This window comes from Peromyscus leucopus, chromosome 2 (assembly GCF_004664715.2).
Source record: "Peromyscus leucopus breed LL Stock chromosome 2, UCI_PerLeu_2.1, whole genome shotgun sequence".
Taxonomy (NCBI): Eukaryota; Metazoa; Chordata; class Mammalia; order Rodentia; family Cricetidae; genus Peromyscus; species Peromyscus leucopus.
The window spans coordinates 131223916-131242969 of record NC_051064.1 but is presented as its reverse complement, the minus strand read 5'-3'; the positions used below and the strand labels follow the sequence as shown (position 1 = coordinate 131242969).

Below are 19054 nucleotides of genomic sequence, written 5' to 3'. Positions count from 1 at the left end.
ACACCTCAGAGAGCCTCGTAGAGGTGTATAAAGGCCAATATTACTACAGGCACTGTTTGCAAAGCCTCAGTTAAATGCCATCTGGACACAGTAACTCACATCTGTAACCCCAACACTTAGGAGACTGAAATAAGAGGTCAGCCTGGGCTATAGAGTTCGATCCTGAGAAACAGCTCAACGGGTAACAACAGTGTTTGCTGCCAAGGCCGATGATCCAAGTTCTGTCCCCAGAACCACCATGGAGAGGGTGAAAATCAATGTGTACAAGTTGTCCTCTGACCTTCCTTCCATATACACACCATGGTATGCATGCACGCACATACTCGCATGTGCATGCATGCACGTGAGCGCAGACACACACACACACACACACACACACACACACAATTTGTGCTGGCTAGTTTTATGTCCCCTTGACACAAGCTGCAGTCATCTGAGAGGAGGAGACCTCAACTAAGAAAATGCCTCCATAAGATCTGGCTGTAAGCAAGCCTTAGAGGGTTTTCTTCATTGGTGATTACTGTAGGAGGGCCCAGTCATGGTGGGTGGTGCTACCCTGGGCTGGTTCTATAAGGATGCAGGCTGAGCGAGCCATGGGGAGCAAACCAATAAGCAGCGCTCCTCCTCAGCCTCTGTATCAGAGCCTGCCTCCAGGATCCTGCCCTGTTTGAGTTCCTGTCCTGCCTTCCTTCGGTGATGAACAATGATGTGGAAGTATAAGCCAAATTAACCCTTTCCTCCCCAAGTTGCTTTTGGTCGTGGCGTTTCATCACAGCAATAGTAACCCTAACCAAAACAGCACTAATTAAAGTATAAAAATCAAAACCACTAAATCAAAGAAACAAAAAAAAAAGGTGCCAGGTGTGGTTAATCAGCACCTCCACTTTATGGATAAGGGGACTGGGTGGGAGAGGCAGAGCAATTGACCGCTGCTCATGCTGGGGGAGAGGTATACGGCAGCATCTCTGCAGGACAGAGAGGGCTCCCCACTGCCCAGGGGTCCCTCCTCAGGCATTTGATCCTAAGGAGTCTTCCTAAACCATGCCTCCCAACCTGCCATGGCCCACTTCCTGTCGGATGAGCCCGGGCTCCCACAAGCCCAGCCTCAGACAGCTTCTCACTTCAGCAGAGGATCCTTGTCCCTGGCGGCCTGTCTTGGGGATGACAGCCTGTGGAAGCTTGGGGACTGCAGTTCACTCCGATAGCCTGCAGGGCCACTGACCAGCAAACAGGCGGTGACAGACTGAGCAGCTTGAAGTGCCCGAGACTGATCACAAGCCTCTGGGGAGTCTAAGTCTGCACCTACTCCCAGGTCCAGACCTTCCCTTAACATTCTCGGGCCTCAGGACCAGGGAAGAGAAGGCACAGAGGCCCCCACGTTTGTATCTCAACAGCTGGGTGTAATGGAGCATGTCTGTAATCCTGCAACTCTGAAGGCATAGGCTAGGTGATCGTTGCAGGTGTGAGACCAGCCTCAGCTACATACCAAGTTCCTCCCAGCCTGGGCTACGCAGCAAGGCCCTATTCTAAAAAACAAACAAGTTATGAACTAAGACAACAAACCTTTCAGCAACAGCTGGACTCGGCCCATCCCCTGGCAGCTGGCTTGCCTCTACTGGGCCTGCTGTTGAATGAGTAAGTAGACTCTTGTCTAAGAGAGAGGGTGTGGTCAGAGCAGATCCCTTAGTAATGCCCAGGTCGCTGTAAGGACTGTGGTGTCTGTTAGGAGCAAACTGCTAAATCCTCACTGGAGACACTTTTAGGTTACACAGGGGCAGTGCAGGGTTTGAAGAGCTTGGGGCTCAGCATCAGGAATACCAGGTTCAAGTCCCAACTCTACCACATATGACAAGAGCAGCCCAGAAAACTCCTCTATGGGGTCCAGCTTGCTCCTTGGCTGGACTGAGAAGTGAATATAAGAGCTTGAGAAAGGTCCATGCCCTCCTACATACAGACTTACCAGCTCCACGCTGACTCCAAGGGTAGTTAAGGAGCTCTTTCCAGGGCATCTTCATCTCCATTTTTTTTCTTCAAAATTGTTGTATGAGTGCGCTACTGTGTGTGTGTGTGTGTGTGTGTGTGTGTGTGTGTGTGTGTGTGTGTGTGTGTGGCATGGCACACATGTGGAAGTCATGGGACAACTTTGTCCTCTCTACTTTTATAGGATTCCAGGAACCTAACCTGAGGGGGGGGGGACAGAATTCCTTGGCAAGTATCCTTACCCACTGAGCCATCTAGCCTGCCCTTTGTTTTGTTTTGTGAGACAGTCTCATGAAGCCCAGGCTGGCTTTGAACTCACTATGTTACAGCTGAGGCTGTCCTGGAGTTCATGAACCTCTTGCCTTCACCTCCTGAGAGCGAGGATGATGGCTGATGCTATGCTGGGCCACACTCAGGTCTTCCTGCATGGCAGGCAAGCACTCTTCCACCTGAGCCACATCCCCTGCCCGGCATCTCTCTTCTGGTCCAGCACTCCCAGTATCTCCACATCACCACGGGCACCCCTGAAACCCAGCACCTGGCACAGAGACCAACCAACATCTCACCAGCCAAATGAATCATGAGGCCCTTCATCCAAGTACCTCACAGTCATCAAGGGCATTCAGTGGGCTATGCTTGGTGACAGGCTCTGGGAAAGGATCCCATTTACGCCGGGGGGGGGGAGGAGGCAGAAACAATGAGCCAAGGAGAAAAGACCGGTCTATCAGATGAGGAGGAAACAGTGAATGCAGAGGCGGTGAGCTGGGGGAAGGACCTGGGTGCTCAGGTGAGCATGGCCGAACATGGGGACACGGATATGGTGAGAAATCAAGACTGAAAGTCGAGGGCCAGTGAGATGGCTTAGTGGGTAAAGACGAATGCTGCCAGGCCTGACTGACTGACAGATCCCCAAGACCCACAGGACCGAAGAGAACCAACTCCCTAAAGCTGTCCTCTTGCCTCCACAGGCAAGCAAGCCAAGGAGAGCAGACGTGTGTGCACAAGCACACACACTACACCCCCTCCCCGACATGCACAAAATAAATAAGTAAATGGAACACAAAAAGAAAGCTCCGTAGGACAGCCTGAGCTGACCACAGTCTGGACCACTGACTTATTTAGTACCTGGACCAGCAGCAGCAGCAGCAGCATTACCACCTGGGAAATCATTAGAAACTGGAATCCACGGGCCCTACTCCAGATCTACTAACCAGAAGCTCTGGGGATATCTAGAAATAGTTTGTTTCTTTGAGACAAGATCTCACTATGTAGCCCAGGCTAGCCTTGTGGAGATTGTCCTGCCCTGTCTCTAGGTGCTGGGATTACAGGTGCCGCCATCCCGTCTCTCAGACATCTGCAAGCCCTCTGGGCAATCCTGATGCACATTTGAGAAGATGGCTTCCAGCTTCATTTAGAAGGCAGGAAGGCAAGGAGGAGCCATGGAGGGCTTTAGGCATAGGGGGGCAGGATCAACACTGCATTCTGTTAAGATTCGGTCAGCTGGTGAAGACGGACCCAGGGCTGACGGGGAAGGACAGGTAAGATGAAGTGGACCCACTTCCAGTCGGACAGAGCTGCAGTCAGCTGCACAATGGAGCTTTCTATTTGAAAGGGAGGGACCACGGCAAGTCATAGGCCCCTGCTGGGCACGGGGCCTGTTGCCAGGGTGACTACCTGTCACTCAGAGAAAAGGGGCAGGGCCCCACAGAGAGGTCAATGATGGGAAGCTGGTTGTCATGGCAATTTCCCCTAAGGTAGGTCAGGGAAAGGGAAGAAAGAAGGCTGGTTGTCTCCAGGTGCCCCAACATATCCCTTCATTTGCAGAAAGGAGTCACTAGACTAGCGGCCCCTAAGTTCTTCTCTGACTCCATCCAGCTCATCATCCCAGCGCTGCCATCTGGGCCCTGGGCACTCCCCTTCTCTCTCCATCAGGAAGCTACAACCTCGGGTCTCAGCCCATGGGCTTGGGGCTGTCTCCATGGCTACAACCTTGGTAGCCATGGTGATCTCCCCTCAAGAGGCCAGGGCCTCTCATCCTCTAGGCTATGGCCTTCCTTTGCCAAGAATGCTGGGGTGGGGGCAGTGGCCAGTCTGGGGACAGTGACTCAAGTCAGAGGTGGGGCACAAGGCAAGAGACACTAACAGAGACACGCCATTCACAAGGAAGGACACAATGAACAGTGTTTCAAGGTCCCCAGCAAGGAAGCTCAGGATGACAAAGGTCTAACCTCAGGTAGATTGGGTCATGTCCTGAGTCTCAGTTTTCCCACCTATACATCAGAATCAATGTCTATACAATAGTGCTACCACCCAAGGTTACCAGAAAAGTCAGAAAATGGACCTGGAGGGACCTTGACCCTCAGAGGCACACTGAATCCTATTGGCTTCTCCTTGCTAGTGGGTCACCAAGTGGGGAAGAGCAGCCAACCGGGCTCAGAAACGTCCCATAAGGCTGAGCACGGTGTGCATGTCTTTAGTTCCAGCACTCGGGAGGTAGAAGCTGGCAGATCTCTGGGAATTTGGAGCCAACTAGTCTACATACCAAGTTCCAGGCCAGCCACTGCTAAGTAGTGAGACACAATCTCAAAACAAAACAAAACGCCCAGTAAGCATTGGCCAAGGGCCCCTTTGTTATTATTCTTTATTGTAATGGTTTGTTCTAGAGACAGGGTCTCAGGTAGCCCAGGATGGTCTCATACTTGCTATGTAGCTGAGGCTGACGTTTACCTTGTGGTCTTCCTGCCTCCGCCTCTCAAGTGCTTTCTGTTGGTTTTTGAGGCTACGTCTTACTATATGGCCTAGAGTAGCCTCAACCTCTCCATCCTCCTGCCCTGGTCCCCAGAGATCTGGGGTTATAGGTGTAGACCACTACACTCGGCCTATTGTTACTATTAATCATTTGGCAGTGAGTGGGGCCTTGGCTGGTAAATGGCTCCCTCCAGGTGATTTATAATGTTCTGCCACCCCGGCAGTTCTCATTCACTAGTGTGCTAAGCGGGCTTGCTGGAAAGCAGGTGCCCATGAGGCTTTTTAGTTTTCTTGCAATGCCTGGCTGGGGATCCCTGGGAGGGTGAGCCCAAGAGCTCAGCAAAACGCAAACATTTGGGAGACTCCTCATAGGAATTCTCGACTGCGTGCATAGCGGAGAGCCCGCCTCCTGAGCCAGCCCAGTGGGCACTTGAGTGCATCAGGGCCTCCTCCGGAGGGAGGGCAGTCCTTGTCCCTGCTGAGGGTGTCCCTGTCTCCATGAGTGAGCAGAAGCTGGGGCTCCAGGGAACCCCCGGGGCTGCCCCGCCCCTGCTGGAGAGAGGAGTGGCCCTAACTACGCTCTAATTGCTTTCTTCCAGGCAGTTTCTCGGGAGCCAGGGAGTTCAGAGTTCATGAATAAATGAAGAGGGAGGAAGCAGGAAAGGATGTTTATTGATCCACAAATCTCTCCGTGCCAGAGTCTGCCCCACAAACGCTCGGGTCTGCAGTGGTGTGCAGTTTGGAATGTGTACAAACATGCTCATACACCACGGACAAACTCCTCTTTCTCCGTGACAGACTGACTGATGGCTACATCATCGATCCTAACCCTTGGGAGGCTGAGGTCCCAACATCACTTCCACAGTGAGTTTGAGGCTGGGCTTCATGACATTTGGTCTCAAACAACAACAAAACCTTCTCACCTCACAACAAACTGGTCAGGCTTATGAGGGAGGCTGAGACGAGTGTCCCAAACTTACTTGGGGTCCCAGTTTCGGTGCTACCCCTAACTTACAGGACATTCTAGAACAGATCACAGATTATCTCCGGGCTTTAGTTTTTCTGGTTAGTGCCAGGGTGGAGTTGATGGGATTTTTTTTTAATCCAGTTTTTCCCATGCCCAATTAGAGAACTGCAAAGTTAGAACAATCCTGAGCTTTGCCAGGTGGGCAACTCATCCTCCAACCTAATGCTGCACTCTCAGGAAAACTGGCAAGATGCTCCAGAGACATGATACCTCCTTGGGAATGAGATACAGGGTGGCTGAATGTCTGCTCTGCCCCTCAGGGGCTGTGAGGCCCTGGACAGGGCTCTTAAGCTTTCTGGGCCTCAAGCTGCTCCATCTATTACGTGGGATTGTGGAGAAGGTTCATGAAGGGCAGACAAGACTCGGTCTAGCACCCAGCACACAGTGCAGATTCTGCAAGGAGCAAATTGCTTACTGCAGTATAGGTCAGGTCACTAAGGTATTGGGCAGGGCGTGTGGTTCCCGGGCAGAGGCAGGTTCTGCTTTAATTATCAGCACTACAAAAGAACAAAACAAAACAAATGCTGGGCGGTGGTGGCGCACGCCTTTAATCCCAGCACTCAGGAGGCAGAGGCAGGCAGATCTCTGTGAGTTCGAGGCCAGCCTGGTCTACAAATCGAGTTCCAGGACAGCCAGGGCTACACAGAGAAACCCTGTCTCAAGAAACCAACAAAACCAAACAAACAAAAACCCCCAACCAAGCTAGCTGATGTCAAGGCAATCTGATCAACACCAAGCATTAAGTGACCTACTCTGCCTGACCCATCTGTGTTCCGAGGGGCTAGCTCATAGTAGGTGCTCATAAATGATATCGGGGGGTGGGCTGGAGACACAGCTCTTAACAAGAGCACTGGATGCTCTTGCAGAGGATCTGGGTTTGGCTCACAAGCACCTGTACCTCCAGTTCCAGGGGATTAGATAATTTCTCCGAGCTTCCTTCCTCGGGCTCCTAAATGCATGTGGTGCACATACGCAGGCAAGCTCGCACATAACACATCATTTTTTTTTTTTTTAACAAAATTATGTTCCTGGGCCAGTGAAACGGCATAGCAGGAAAAGGAGCTTGCAATGAAAGTCAGAGAACTTGAGCTTGAACTCACAAAGAGGGAAGGAGAGAACCAGCTCTGACCTCCACACGTGCACTGTAGCACCATGTACACACTTATCATAATAACAATAAATACATAATAATATTCTCAACTACAGAAAAACAGAGCAAAACCAAAAAAGAAAAGCTAGGTGTGGTGGTGCACACCTGTAACCCCAGCACTTGGGAGGTAGGAGCAGGAGAATCAAGAGTTCGAGATCACCCTTGACTATCAACCTGTGGGCGGGCAGACTACAAGACCCCATCTCAAAACAGTAACAGAAGCTCTGCTTCTACTGACCCAGGTAGGGTTTGCTGGGTAGATAACTGGATTCAAGTTTTTTTTTTTTCCCCCAGGATTACAGCATAGTGCTGGGTCTGAGGGACCTGAGCATCTATCTGGGCCAGGTAGGAACAGCAGGGATCCTCAGCACATACCAGTGGAAGGAAATCCTTTAAACCTGTCTTTACTTCTACTAAGAGCCACAGTGTACAGAGGTGGAAAGATACCTCAGAGGTTAAGAGCACTGGCTGCTTTTCCAGAGGACTCGGGCTCAGTTCCCAGTACCCACATGGTCTATAACTCCAGTTCCAGGACATCCAAACCCTCTTCTGGCCTCTGCAGACATTGCATGCATATGGTAACAGGCATACATGCAGGCAAAACACTCATACACACATTTTTTGTTTGTTTGTTTATTTGTTTGTTTGTTTTTTGAGACAGGGTTTCTCTGTGTAGTTTTGGTGCCTGTCATAGAACTCACTCTGTAGCCCAGGCTGGCTTCAAACTCAAGAGAGATCTGCCTGGCTCTGCCTCCCGAGTGCTGGGATTAAAGGCATGTGCCACCACTGCCCGGCTCATACACACATTTTAAAAAAGAAAACTGCAATGTGAAACCCTGACTTTGGGCACCAGATAGACGGCACTCTGTGGTTCTGCCCATTCTTGGAGTCCTCAGCTGGGAAAAGGTAATGCTGTTGTGGGGACTTGACATGATGCTGGTGAAGCCCTATGGGGTGGATCTCAGCCCTGGTACTACTACCTGGTGTGACTGCAGTAGTCCTCAGATGCTGTTTCTGTAAAGCGGGATGGTAGCTGTCCACCAGGCATGGGTCCCCATGCCGGAGCAGAGGGAAGATACATGGGCTACAGCAGTTACAACCCGAGATGTGTCCCAAAAGCTTGTCAACTGCAATGGAGAGACTTTGTGGTCCATTTCACATGTGGGGAAATGGAGTCCCAGGGAGGGATGGGAGTTGTCTAAGGTCACAGAGTCAGATACTATGAAAGGCCAGGAACAGCAACAGTGTCCACACCCTGACCTCTCCAAAGACTCGGAGATGCTGGAACAGATTTCCACAAGACTGGGCCATCCTGCTCATGGCTGGAGGACTCTAGAGGACCCTACGTTCCCTAGTGGCTCGGGGACTGTTCAGGGGCTTCCTGGACTGGCTTGTACAGGGAGGAGCACTGGAGGACGGGAAGGGCCGACCCGTCCTCCGGACCCACCCAGCTAGCACCTCCACTCTCAAGGTGGCCGAGAGGCCTTGCGAGCACTCCAGGAGCCCAGGACCACAGCACCATTTGTCAGCTTTGCATGGTGGCGGCAGGCTCATCTCCATGGCAACATTGCAGTGTGAAGGCATCTCGGCATCATTAGGGAGTGCGTTGAGTAGTATAAACAGAGGCCGCAGTAGATTATACGCCTGTTATGAGCAGTCTCGGGCTCGGAGCATTGGTAATTATGCCTAATTGTGCATTTAATTGTGTAATTGAAAACCCACATCTCTGGTTCAGGCTGGGGCTGCAGAACCTGCCCCCCTCCCCAAAGTAAAGGAGACTTAGGAGCCAACCCGGACTCTGGGAAACTAAGGTTGCCTCTTCTCAGGCAGAGGGTAAAATGTCCACATACTCGCATTTTTCTGCTTCCAAGGTCCAGAACTCCACCAGGCCCAGAACTAGAGAGGGGTCAGAAAGGCACAGGCTCAGAGTAGAGGGTCCTAAGAATACATTTTTCATCATTTGTTACAGCATTTGATGCTACTGGCACTGTCCTCTTGGAACCACCATCTGGCGGTTCCTGAGGCCTGGGTCATCTTCAGATTTATTACATGTCCAGGAAGCTACCCAGCCTGCCCACGAACCTAGTCATCACTGCAGACAACTCGCCACTTGGTTATCAGCCCCAACCCAGATGGCCACTGGCTTTTGGAAGGGGTGCAGGATGAGGCTGAGGCAGGGTCTGTAGCTCAGTCTGCCCTAGACCTCATTATATAGCCTAAGCTGTCCTTGAACCCACAGTGGTTCATCAGAGCTGGACCTCCATAGAGTTTGAAAACACGGATGGAGTCCAATACCTCCTCCAATCCCCCATTTAACAGACTGGGAAAATTAAGTCTAGAAAGTTGTACTGTGAGTGAGGATCAGGATCCAGGGCTCTGGGTCACTTCAAACCCCATGATGAACCAGCCCAACTTCAGGTCATGCTCTTACGGTCCTGTGAGACAGCTGCTGTCATCCGCTCATTTTACAGCTCAAGGCGCAGCAAGTCCACATGATTAGACAGGACTGCCGCTCCACCCTGCTCCTCCACTGCTGAAGAAGGAGACGGGATTCTCCTGTCCTATAGCATCTATAGCAGAACCTTTGGGCTCTGATCCTCCGCACTCAAGGGGATTTCCCAACCATGCACAGGCAGGTTATGATTACCCCAGTTTAGAAACGTGAAGGTGGAAGCCCAGAAACAATGTCTTGCCCAAGGTCACTGGGCTACAAGGCAGGACTGGAACTCAGAGCCCAGGCTTATCTTGATCCTGAGTTCGCCCAATCCACACCTGAATCCCTTACAATCTATCAGCTTTTTTGAGATGCAGGGCCAGGAAACTAGAAATCTACCAACAAGGCTAATAATAGTTCATCCCAAACCTGTGTTCAATTTCCCACCCTGCTGGCAGAAGTGAATGTCCCCAGAAGGGAGGTGTGTGTTGACACTCAACGCTCTCAGTCAGTCTCCGAATGACCCCTGTCGTTCTCTAGGCTAGGTGGGTATCGGGGGTGGGTGAGGGATGAGGTCAAGGACAAGACACAACTCTACTCCATGGCTTGGAGCCTCCTCCTCCTCCTTTTTTCACAGGGTATTATGCAGTCCAGGTTGGCCTCAGACACAACTAAGATAACCTGGACTTCTGGTCTACCTTGACTTCCTGAAGTGTGTTCACGTACTACCGTATTGAGTTTATGTGGTACTGGGACTGAACCCAAGGCTCCATGCACGCACGACATCAGGCTTAGCAGCAAGTGCCTTTACCAGCTGCACCATTTCACTGCCCTCCTCCCTTTAAAGATACTATTATTGTAGGGGCTGGAGAGATGGCTCCGTTAAGAGCACTGGCTGCTCTTCCAGAGGACCTGGGTTTGATTCCCAGCACACACATGGTGGTGACTCACAACTGCCCCACAAATCCATTTCAGGGAACCTGAGGCTTCTGTGGGTAGCACGTACACACACGGCACACAGACATACACAAAAGCAAAACACAAGTACACACAAAATAAAATAAAATTGAAAAAAATAGTATTTGTGTGTGTGTGTGTGTGTGTGTGTGTGTGTGTGTGTGTGTGTGTACATGATGGAAGGGCCTATGTGCCACAGGTCACAAATGGAAGTCAGAGGACAACTTGTGGAGTTGATTTCTCTCCCCACACCTTTATGTGGGTTCTGGGAATTGAACTCAAGTTGCCAGGCTTGCTTAGCAAAGTTCTTTTGCCAGCTGAGCAATATTATTGGCCTCTTATTCTGTTGTTGTTTCATTTCCTTCATGAAATAGGGCTTCATTGTGGAGCCCTGGAACTTGCTATGTAGACGAGGCTGGCCTTAGACTCACAGAGATCCTCATGCCTCTGTCTCCTAGAATGTTGAGATTAGAGACAGACCAAGTTCAGATTTTTTTTGTAGTTTTTGTTTTGTTTTGAGACAGGGTCTCACTATACTATGTTGCTCTGGCTGTCCTGGAACTCACTCCATAGACCAGGCTGGCCTCAAACTCAGAGATTCATCTGCCTGCCTCTGCCTCCTGAGTGCTGAGATTAAAGGTGTGGGCCGCCACTCCTGGCTCTTGTGTATGTGGTTTTCTGTTTGCTTGTTTTAAGACAGGGTCTTACTTTATAGCCTGGGCTGGCCTGGAATTCACTATGTAGAGCAGACTGGCCTCAAACTCTTAGCAACCCCTGTCCCAGCCTCCTGAGTGCCAAGCTATAGAGGCCGTCACTTATTTACTATATGTAGTTGTGAACAGACCAGATAACATCTAGGGGCAGGGATCTAACACCATGCCAGGCTCACAGTAGATCCCAGAGAAAGACAAGATTATTCCCACCCAGTCCCAAACATTCCACATAAGGAGAGGAAGTCTTGGGCATGGTGCATTCTTATAATCCCAGGGACAGGGAAGCAAGAGGATCAGGAGTTTGAGGCCAGCCTAGGATACATAAGACCCTGCCTTAAAAACAAAAACAAAAAAAACCCCAAACCACAGAAAGAAGGAAGGAGAGGAGAGACAGAGAGACAGAGAAGGAAGAAGGGAAGAAGAGGAGAGCTGGAGAGATGACTCAGTGGTTAAGAACACTTGCTATTCTTTCAGAGGACTGGAGTGGATTCCCAGCACCCACATAAGGTGATTTCAACACCCCTGTAGCTACTGCTCTTGGGAGATCTGACACCTCTGACCACTGAGGGAACCTGCATTCAACATAAACATAATTAAAAATAAATCTTTTAGCAGGGCAGTGGTAGTGCACGCCTTTAAGTCCCAGCACTTGAGAGGCAGAGGTAGGCAGATCTCCGAGTTCAAGGCCAGCCAGCTCTACAAAGTGAGTACTAGGACAACCAGAGCTACTCAGAGAAACCCTGTCTCAAAAAAAACAAACAAAAAAAAAACCAAACAAATAATAATAAAAAGTAAAAAAGAGGCGGCAGAGAACTATGACAAACTTGGATAAACATGGATCATTTATAGGAATGACCTTGATCAGTAAAACCTCTGATCTAGGCAGAGATGGGGCTGAGTGACCAGTCCAAATAGCATGGGACTGTGGGGAGTGTGTCCCCAGGCAGGTTCGTGCCCAACACTGTCAGGCCATCATCTCACCTCATCCCCAGACTGCCTTGCAGCAGAGTGCTGCTCTAACTACGTCACAGGTGAGAAGGAGGCAGCAACACCTGCCTGGTCACAGAGATGGGCTTCTGACTCCGCCATTCACTGTCCTACCCACCCTGCAGAGAGGCCATCCCTGGCCCCCAGAGTCCTCTGGCCTCAGTCTGTCCATCTGCTCAAGGGAGCAGATCTCCCCGCTTCATTCTGTCCACAAGGAACTGAAGCACAGAAGTGACCGGGAAAATTTCACACCCCTAACTCTGACGCCAGGCCTAGGACTTCAAGGCCCAGGTGAGAGTCAGCTCCCTCCTTCGAATGAGCCACACGCTTGCAGCTGCAGCTGCTGTGGAGCGCAGGCCCCTAGAGCCGCCTCCCTCCATCCTCACCATCACTATCGCTAATAACAACATCCATCAGCTTGACCATGTTTCACGCCATTACTCTCGGCTCAGCTGGAAGCCGAGTTATTTCCCCCTCACTCACCCACCACCTTCCAGAAAGCAAAGAGCTTCTCAGAAGGGGAGGGGAGGATTCCAATATTTTCTCTGAGTACCTACTATGCACCTGGCACCTGGCTAAGAAAAACCTTTCTTTCTATCACTCTGTGAGGCGGGGACCAGACTTAGAACCTGGGGCCTATGGAGAATGCATCCGCCCAAGGTCACACAGACCCACCACACTAGGAAGCCCTTACCAGCTCAGAGTGGAGATAGGACACACACAAGAGACCATTAACACCTCACTTCAGACCGGAAACTGAAAACTGGAACTGTATGCCGTCATGACCTTTTTTAAGGGGCAGAAGAGGACTGACATTCAGGTTCTGTCACCAACTAGCTTGGTGACCTTGGGCAAACTTCCTCACCCCTGGGCACCTCAATTTCCTCATCTGAAAAAGGGGACAATAAAACCATCCATCCCAGAGCTTGGAATGAAGATAATGCGAAGGGTAGAGGCAGGAAAATGGCGAGCGTTTATTGATCGTTTAACATGTAGCAGGCACTCTGCCAAGCACTTTACATATGTAAGCTCATTTGGTTAAATGAGGTAATGCATACAAAGTGCTTAGCACAGGCCTCCTGAAACGGGAATGATGATGATGAAGAAACTGATGAGTCCCTGGGGCAAACGGCCCTGGTCCATCCCCTTACCAGAAGAACAGAGTGGCCATGGGAGCTTGGGAAGGAGGTGAGAAGAGAGAGGAAATATGCAAATGAGTAAAAAGCGGAGGGAGTGAACAGAATTAATAACATCAACATGTTACAGTAATTAGAACCCAGGAAACCAAAGGGCCAGGGAGGTTCTGAGAACAGAGGGAACGACAAAACCTCCACACCAGCCCAGATGCCTCTCAGATCCCATCAGGGAGAGCTGGACCCCAGACTACAAACTCCACACCAGCCCAGATGTCCTCTCAGATCTCAGTCAGGCAGAGCTGGGACCCCAGAAACTACAAAACCTCCACACCAGCCCAGATGTCCTCTCAGATCCCAGTCAGGCAGAGCTGGGACCCCAGAAACTACAAAACCTCCACACCAGCCCAGATGCCCTCTCTGATCCCAGTCAGGGAGAGCTGGGACCCCAGGAACCAGGCTTCAAGTTCTCCATACTACATAAATGGGGAAAAATCAAAACAAAGAGGTGAAACAGGTGCACGTGCAGGCTGTTGAGGGCAGAGCAGGGCTAGAACCCAGTCCTCCTGCTCATCAGCTCAGGGTCCCATACCTGCCACTTCCTGCAAAAGAAGGCACAAAGTCCCTGTATGAGCTTGCATTACAACTCCGGGGAGGCAACCCCTATAATAACCTAAGAATCAGGAACTTGGGGGCCGGGAGACAGCTCAGTCAATCCAGTGCTTGACACACAAGCACAAGGGCCTGTTCAATCCCCAGCACCCACATAAAAGAGCCGGGTGCAGCTGCGTGTGTGTGTGTGTGTGTGTGTGTGTGTGTGTGTGTGTGCGCGCGCGCGCGCGCGCGCAACAGGCAGGGACAGGAGGCTCTCTGGTGTTTGCGGGCCTGCCAGGTTAGCCAATCAGTGAGATCTAGGGTCAGTGGGAGGCACCGTAGGGTACAAAAGGTGGAAGGGGCTGAGGGAAAGACCGACAGCAGCAACTGTTTATACAGGACAGACAGACAAGGCTGAGCTTTGGAGCAGCGAAGCTGTGCGTGGTGGCGCACGTCTGTAATCCCAGCACTCGGGAGGCAGAGGCAGGTGGATCTCTGAGTTCGAGGCCAGCCTGGGCTACAGAGTGAGTTCCAGGACAGCCAACGTCACACAGAGAAACCAGGTCTCAAAATTAAAAACAGCAGCAACAACAAAGGAACAAAAACAAAAACAACAACAACAAGCGAGCAAGATGGCTCAGAGGGTAAGGGTGCCTGCTGCCAATCCCAACAACTTCAGTTCCATCACTGGGACGCACGTGGCGGGAGGAGAGAACCAGCTCTTGCAAGCCGTCCTCTGACCTCCACACGCATGCCGCAGCATCTGCACACACATACACTAAATAAATGATTAAAATAAAAAAAAAATGAGGAAGAGAGAGACAGAGACACTTATTCAAGATCACACAGCCAGGAAGTGACAGAGATCTGGAACCCAGATGACTGTGCAAAGTCCAGAGCCTCCATTAGCACCCTGCACTGGTCCAGCTCAACGGCATAGTCCCAGTCCCCTTCCTCGAGGGCTCCATTCCCTTGTGTTCCACCCCTCTGCTCAAACAACTCCACCCACAGAAGGGTTCGGGACTGGCTTGCTTCGTTACAATGCCGGAACTCCATTGGAAAAAGAAAACGATCCTTTCTTTTCTTACATTTTTCAGCTGAAAAACAGCTAACTGCCTCTTTAATACCTCAGTCCTTTGGATGAGAAAGCTGAGCCTTCTTCTCCCCTCAGGCTGGCACATTCACCATCCTGAGAGCACATTCTGGAAGCTGCCAGGCTGCAGGGGCTCTAGGGGGGTTTAGTGAGTGACAGCTGGAGGGACCCTCTCTGCAATCAGCTCAGACAGAGCAGCAGAGCCAAGAGACCAATTTTCAAGTCATCCCCACCCCCGCCCCCCAGCGCTTCCTAAATTGTCTCATGTAGCCTGCACAAGCTGCCCAAGCCACCCAGGCAGGGCGTGGGAGAAGTGGACTCCCACCCAGGTCCTGTCTAGTGCATCTCTGTGCTGGTGAAAGAATGGGTGTCGCCTTGGGTGGGAAAGCTTGGAGGCCGGGAGACCCCCGTACCACACTTCTGCTTCCCAAGATGGGTGAGCGCGTCTCTAAGGACCCCAGTGTACCAAAGCCAGAGCTGCTTCAGCTGTAGCTAAGGCAACAGAGGCGGCCGGTCCCATGCCTGGATCCCAGTGCGTGGATCCCTTTGAGCAAGTTGCATCCCTGGGTCACAGTGAAGGTTAAATGATTTGACTCAGGGTTTAAAAAGCACTCGCAGGAGCGGCTGGTACCAGTGAGATAGCAACAGAGCAAGCCTGGGACCAACTGCTTCAGGTCTACCTACGGGAGGGCATCCGGCAGAGAGAGAAGAAAACTGGTTCTGATTTCCACTCTACGAGCACGCACGTGTTTATTCACTTCATAATATATGCACATTGTTTCTTAAGTTTAAAAAATGTGGTTTACGCCGGGCGTGGTGGCGCACGCCTTTAATCCCAGCACTCGGGAGGTAGAGGCAGGCGGATCTCTGTGAGTTCGAGGCCAGCCTGGCTACAAGTGAGCTCAGAAAGCGCAAAGCTACACAGAGAAACCCTGTCTCGAAAAAAACAAAAACAAAAACAAAAAAAAAAAAAAATGTGGTTTAAAGCCGGGCAGTGGTGCACACTTTTAATCCCAGCACTAGGGAGGCAGAGGCAGGAGGGTTCCTGAGTTCAAGGCCAGCCTGGTCTACATAGTGAGAGTTCCAGGACAGCCAGAGCTATACAGTGAGACCCTGTCTTGAAAAAAAAAAACAAAACAAAACAAACAGACAAAAAAAAAAATTAGTTTAATATTTAAGCCAGCCATCCAGTAATGCCATCACTGGAGGGGGTGGCCGTGAGGCTGAGCTGGAAGATTGCTGAGAGTTCAAGACCTGCCTGGACTGCAAGTTAGAACTTGTCTCAAACAAACAAACACAACAAGCAAACAAAAACAGAAAGGGATCCTTAGGCCTAGAGAGTCGGCTCAGCAGTTAAGAGTGCACTGCTCTTGTGGAGGACCTGAGTTTGGTTCTGAGCATCCACCACCTGTAAACGCAGCTCCAGGGGCCCTGGTGGCCTCTTCAGGATGCCTTAAGCACCTGCACACACACATGCACACACAGACACACACAACTTAAAAAATTAATAAATCTTTGAAAACCTCTGAAAAGTTTGAAGATTTCTTGGCATTTTATGTTCCTCAAAACAGATACAGGAGAACGCTTCAACTGTGAACCCAGATTCGCCAAATAACCGGTTCTTCATTTAGCTTACAAATATTAATGAGGTGTCAAGCTCCGTCCAGCTGCTGGGGATTTACCAAGAACAAAGTGGGCTATTTCTGTCCTTTTGGAATTTTCATCCTACCTGGTGGTGATTAACTGCCCCCCCACACCATCTTTGTGAATGGACGCTTGTGAATGGACGCTTGACAGGCCTGGTGGCTTTGTGAGGTGAAGACACCCGGACACCAATCTTGGGGTAGAGGAGGGTCTAGTGTAGCCCAATAGGACAATGCTGTGGATGGCAGGCTGCGGCTGGTTGCTCAAAAGGAAAATTGAGAGGTCAAGGCCACCTACACACCCCACTCAAAGCCCCTCCATCATCCTCTGCACCTGTGTGTCGGGGGTCGGGGTGGGGGCACATGCAGGCCAGGAAGCAGACCCAGATGCAGGGACCCACAGGACTGAGGCGAAGGCACCCCGGCTCCTCCTTAGACCGAGCGCTGCCTGCAGTTCCTACCCAACACTGCCCAGAGAAGTAAAGCCCATAGGTGTTGGAACCCTGCTCCAAGGGAGGAAGAAGACCCTGGCCTCTCCTCTATCACCTTCTCAATTCACAGGCCAGAACCTTAGTTACTCTTAGCCTCCAGATTCACTCTGCTGCCCCCCAACCCTTAGTCAAAGACCTCATTTTCCCAAATTGGGGCCAGCACAGAGCCCCCAGATGACCTGCTTCTTCCCAGGACACCTAAGTGCCTCCATCCAATGGGACCAGGGAACTCTTTACCTGACCCCACCCCGCTGCTGATGGAACAGATGGCTCCTGGGACGTCGGGGGACTCGGTGGCCAGATCAAAGCCACAGAGTGGGTCCCGTGCCTGCCAGGTCAGGTTGGCTCAAGATACATCCTGGTGACCCTCCTCAAGGAGGTGGCTCTCCACTCAGGACACCCAGTCAGGAGGGTTCCGGGAGGCAGAAAAGAAGCACAAAGGACGGCTAAGGGTTCTTAAGAGTCTCAGGTCCCACCATACAAACAGGAAGCAGAAATGGCCAGAATTCTAAAAACATTACACACACACACACACACACACACACACACACACACACACACACACAGACACGGAGCAGAAAGAGACTTTGTGAGAGACACTCACAGGGGCGGAGCCCAGAGGACTGGGGTACCCACGGAATCAGCGATTTGGAGGGGAACATGCGGTCAGGGACCTCGCCGAGTACACAGATCAGCCTCGGACACACCCCCAGACCCAAGGGAGCCACAGTCCCGGGGCGCAGCCCCAGCGGGAGCCCACACGCACCGTACGAGCGGACGCGTGCAGCCCGGGCGCGCTGGACCGTGCGCGCGAGCGCGGGGCTGAGGCGAGGAGCGCACACAAAGGGACAAGCCGGCCCGCGCGGGGCAGGCTCCGCCCGGCCACCCCGCACCCCGGGTGGCGCCCACGCGCGGCCGCGGCCCCACCCCGCCCCGCGCGGCTCACCAGCTGCAGGCAGCAGAAGGCGACCAGCGTGCAGCGCCCGCTGCACTTGCCCATGGCTCCTCCTCGCGCCGCGCGGGGCCGCGTCGTCCCGATGGCGCCCCGGGGCGGCGGGGCCGGCGACTAGGGCCGGATCCCCAGAGCCGCGGCCGGCCGCCCGCGCCCGAGTGCATGGTGCGCCCGGTCCGCGCGGGCTCCGCCGCGCCTCCTTTGTCTGCGGCCGGCCGTCGGCACACCTCCCGCCCGCGGCGCCGGCCAGCGCTCAGCGGCCCCCGCAGGCACCGAGCGCGGCGCGGTGCAGGACTGCCCAGCTGGGGCAGCCGCCCGGGCGCTCGGCGGCTGCCGCTTCCCGGCCCACCACGTGGCTCGGCCGCCACCCGGGAGGGAGGCGAGGGAGGGGCGGAAGAGCGAGGGGGGCGGGGGAGGGGAGGGGCGTGGAGCGAAGTGGAAGAGTGCGAGTCCTGCGCTCTGGCAGCTCTGGGTCGCACCGAGACTGCTGTTCGCGGGCTGTGTCACCTTGGGCAGATCACATTACCTCTCTGGACCATCCCCCGGGGGCCTCAGGAGCAAAGTAGGAAAAAGTCCCTTGCAGGCTGTCCTGTAAACCGAGCGTTAGCCCTTAACCTGGCCCGCTGAGGTAGGGAGCTGGAGCCACCCTGCCAGGGGAGCCCTGGGGTTCCAACTTTGTGTTCTCAACACAGTTTGCCAGCCCTCCCGGTTTCGTGACCACATTTTCTTCTTTCCCTCTTTCCTCCTTCTGGTGTATCCCGGGTTTCTGGAAGCCAGAGGTAAGCCTGAAGCACTCTTCAGTTCCCATGAATCTTCATAGCTCAGGGACCAGAGAGGTTCCCAGGCTGGCTTTTAGGAGATCCTCCTGCTTCAGCCTCCCAGATCCCGGGATTACATGCATAAGCCACTATGCCCAGCTAAACGTTGTGTTTTGAAACACGCAAGACAAGCATGCATAACGCAGTGGATTTGAGCTCTAGCACTGTCAACAACGAAAGAACAAAAGGCTTTGCAGGTTATTCCCAGAGGCAACCATCGCACATGCTCAGACCCCCTCCCCACCAAGAAGCGACCGGGTAACAGTGGGGACTTTTCTCAGCCATTGTTAGGGAATGGCAGCTGTGTCCAGCCGGTTTCCGTGACTAGCCAGGC

At 52.3% G+C, this 19054-nt stretch overlaps 1 protein-coding gene across 3 annotated transcripts in view; it reads right to left on the bottom strand.

Moving 5' to 3' along the window:
- Nkain1 (sodium/potassium transporting ATPase interacting 1) overlaps positions 1-18258 on the bottom strand; it is a 40710-nt gene extending 22452 nt beyond the window's left edge. For 2 of the 3 annotated variants that reach the window (XM_028887654.2, XM_037202976.1), the window contains exon 1: positions 17897-18258. In XM_028887654.2, the coding sequence (XP_028743487.1) occupies positions 17897-18066 (170 nt within the window). In that variant the 5' untranslated portion in view covers positions 18067-18258. The remainder of the gene's footprint in view (positions 1-17896) is intronic. The other variant, XM_028887655.2, reaches the window with a different exon arrangement.
- Positions 18259-19054: the final 796 nt, after the last annotated feature.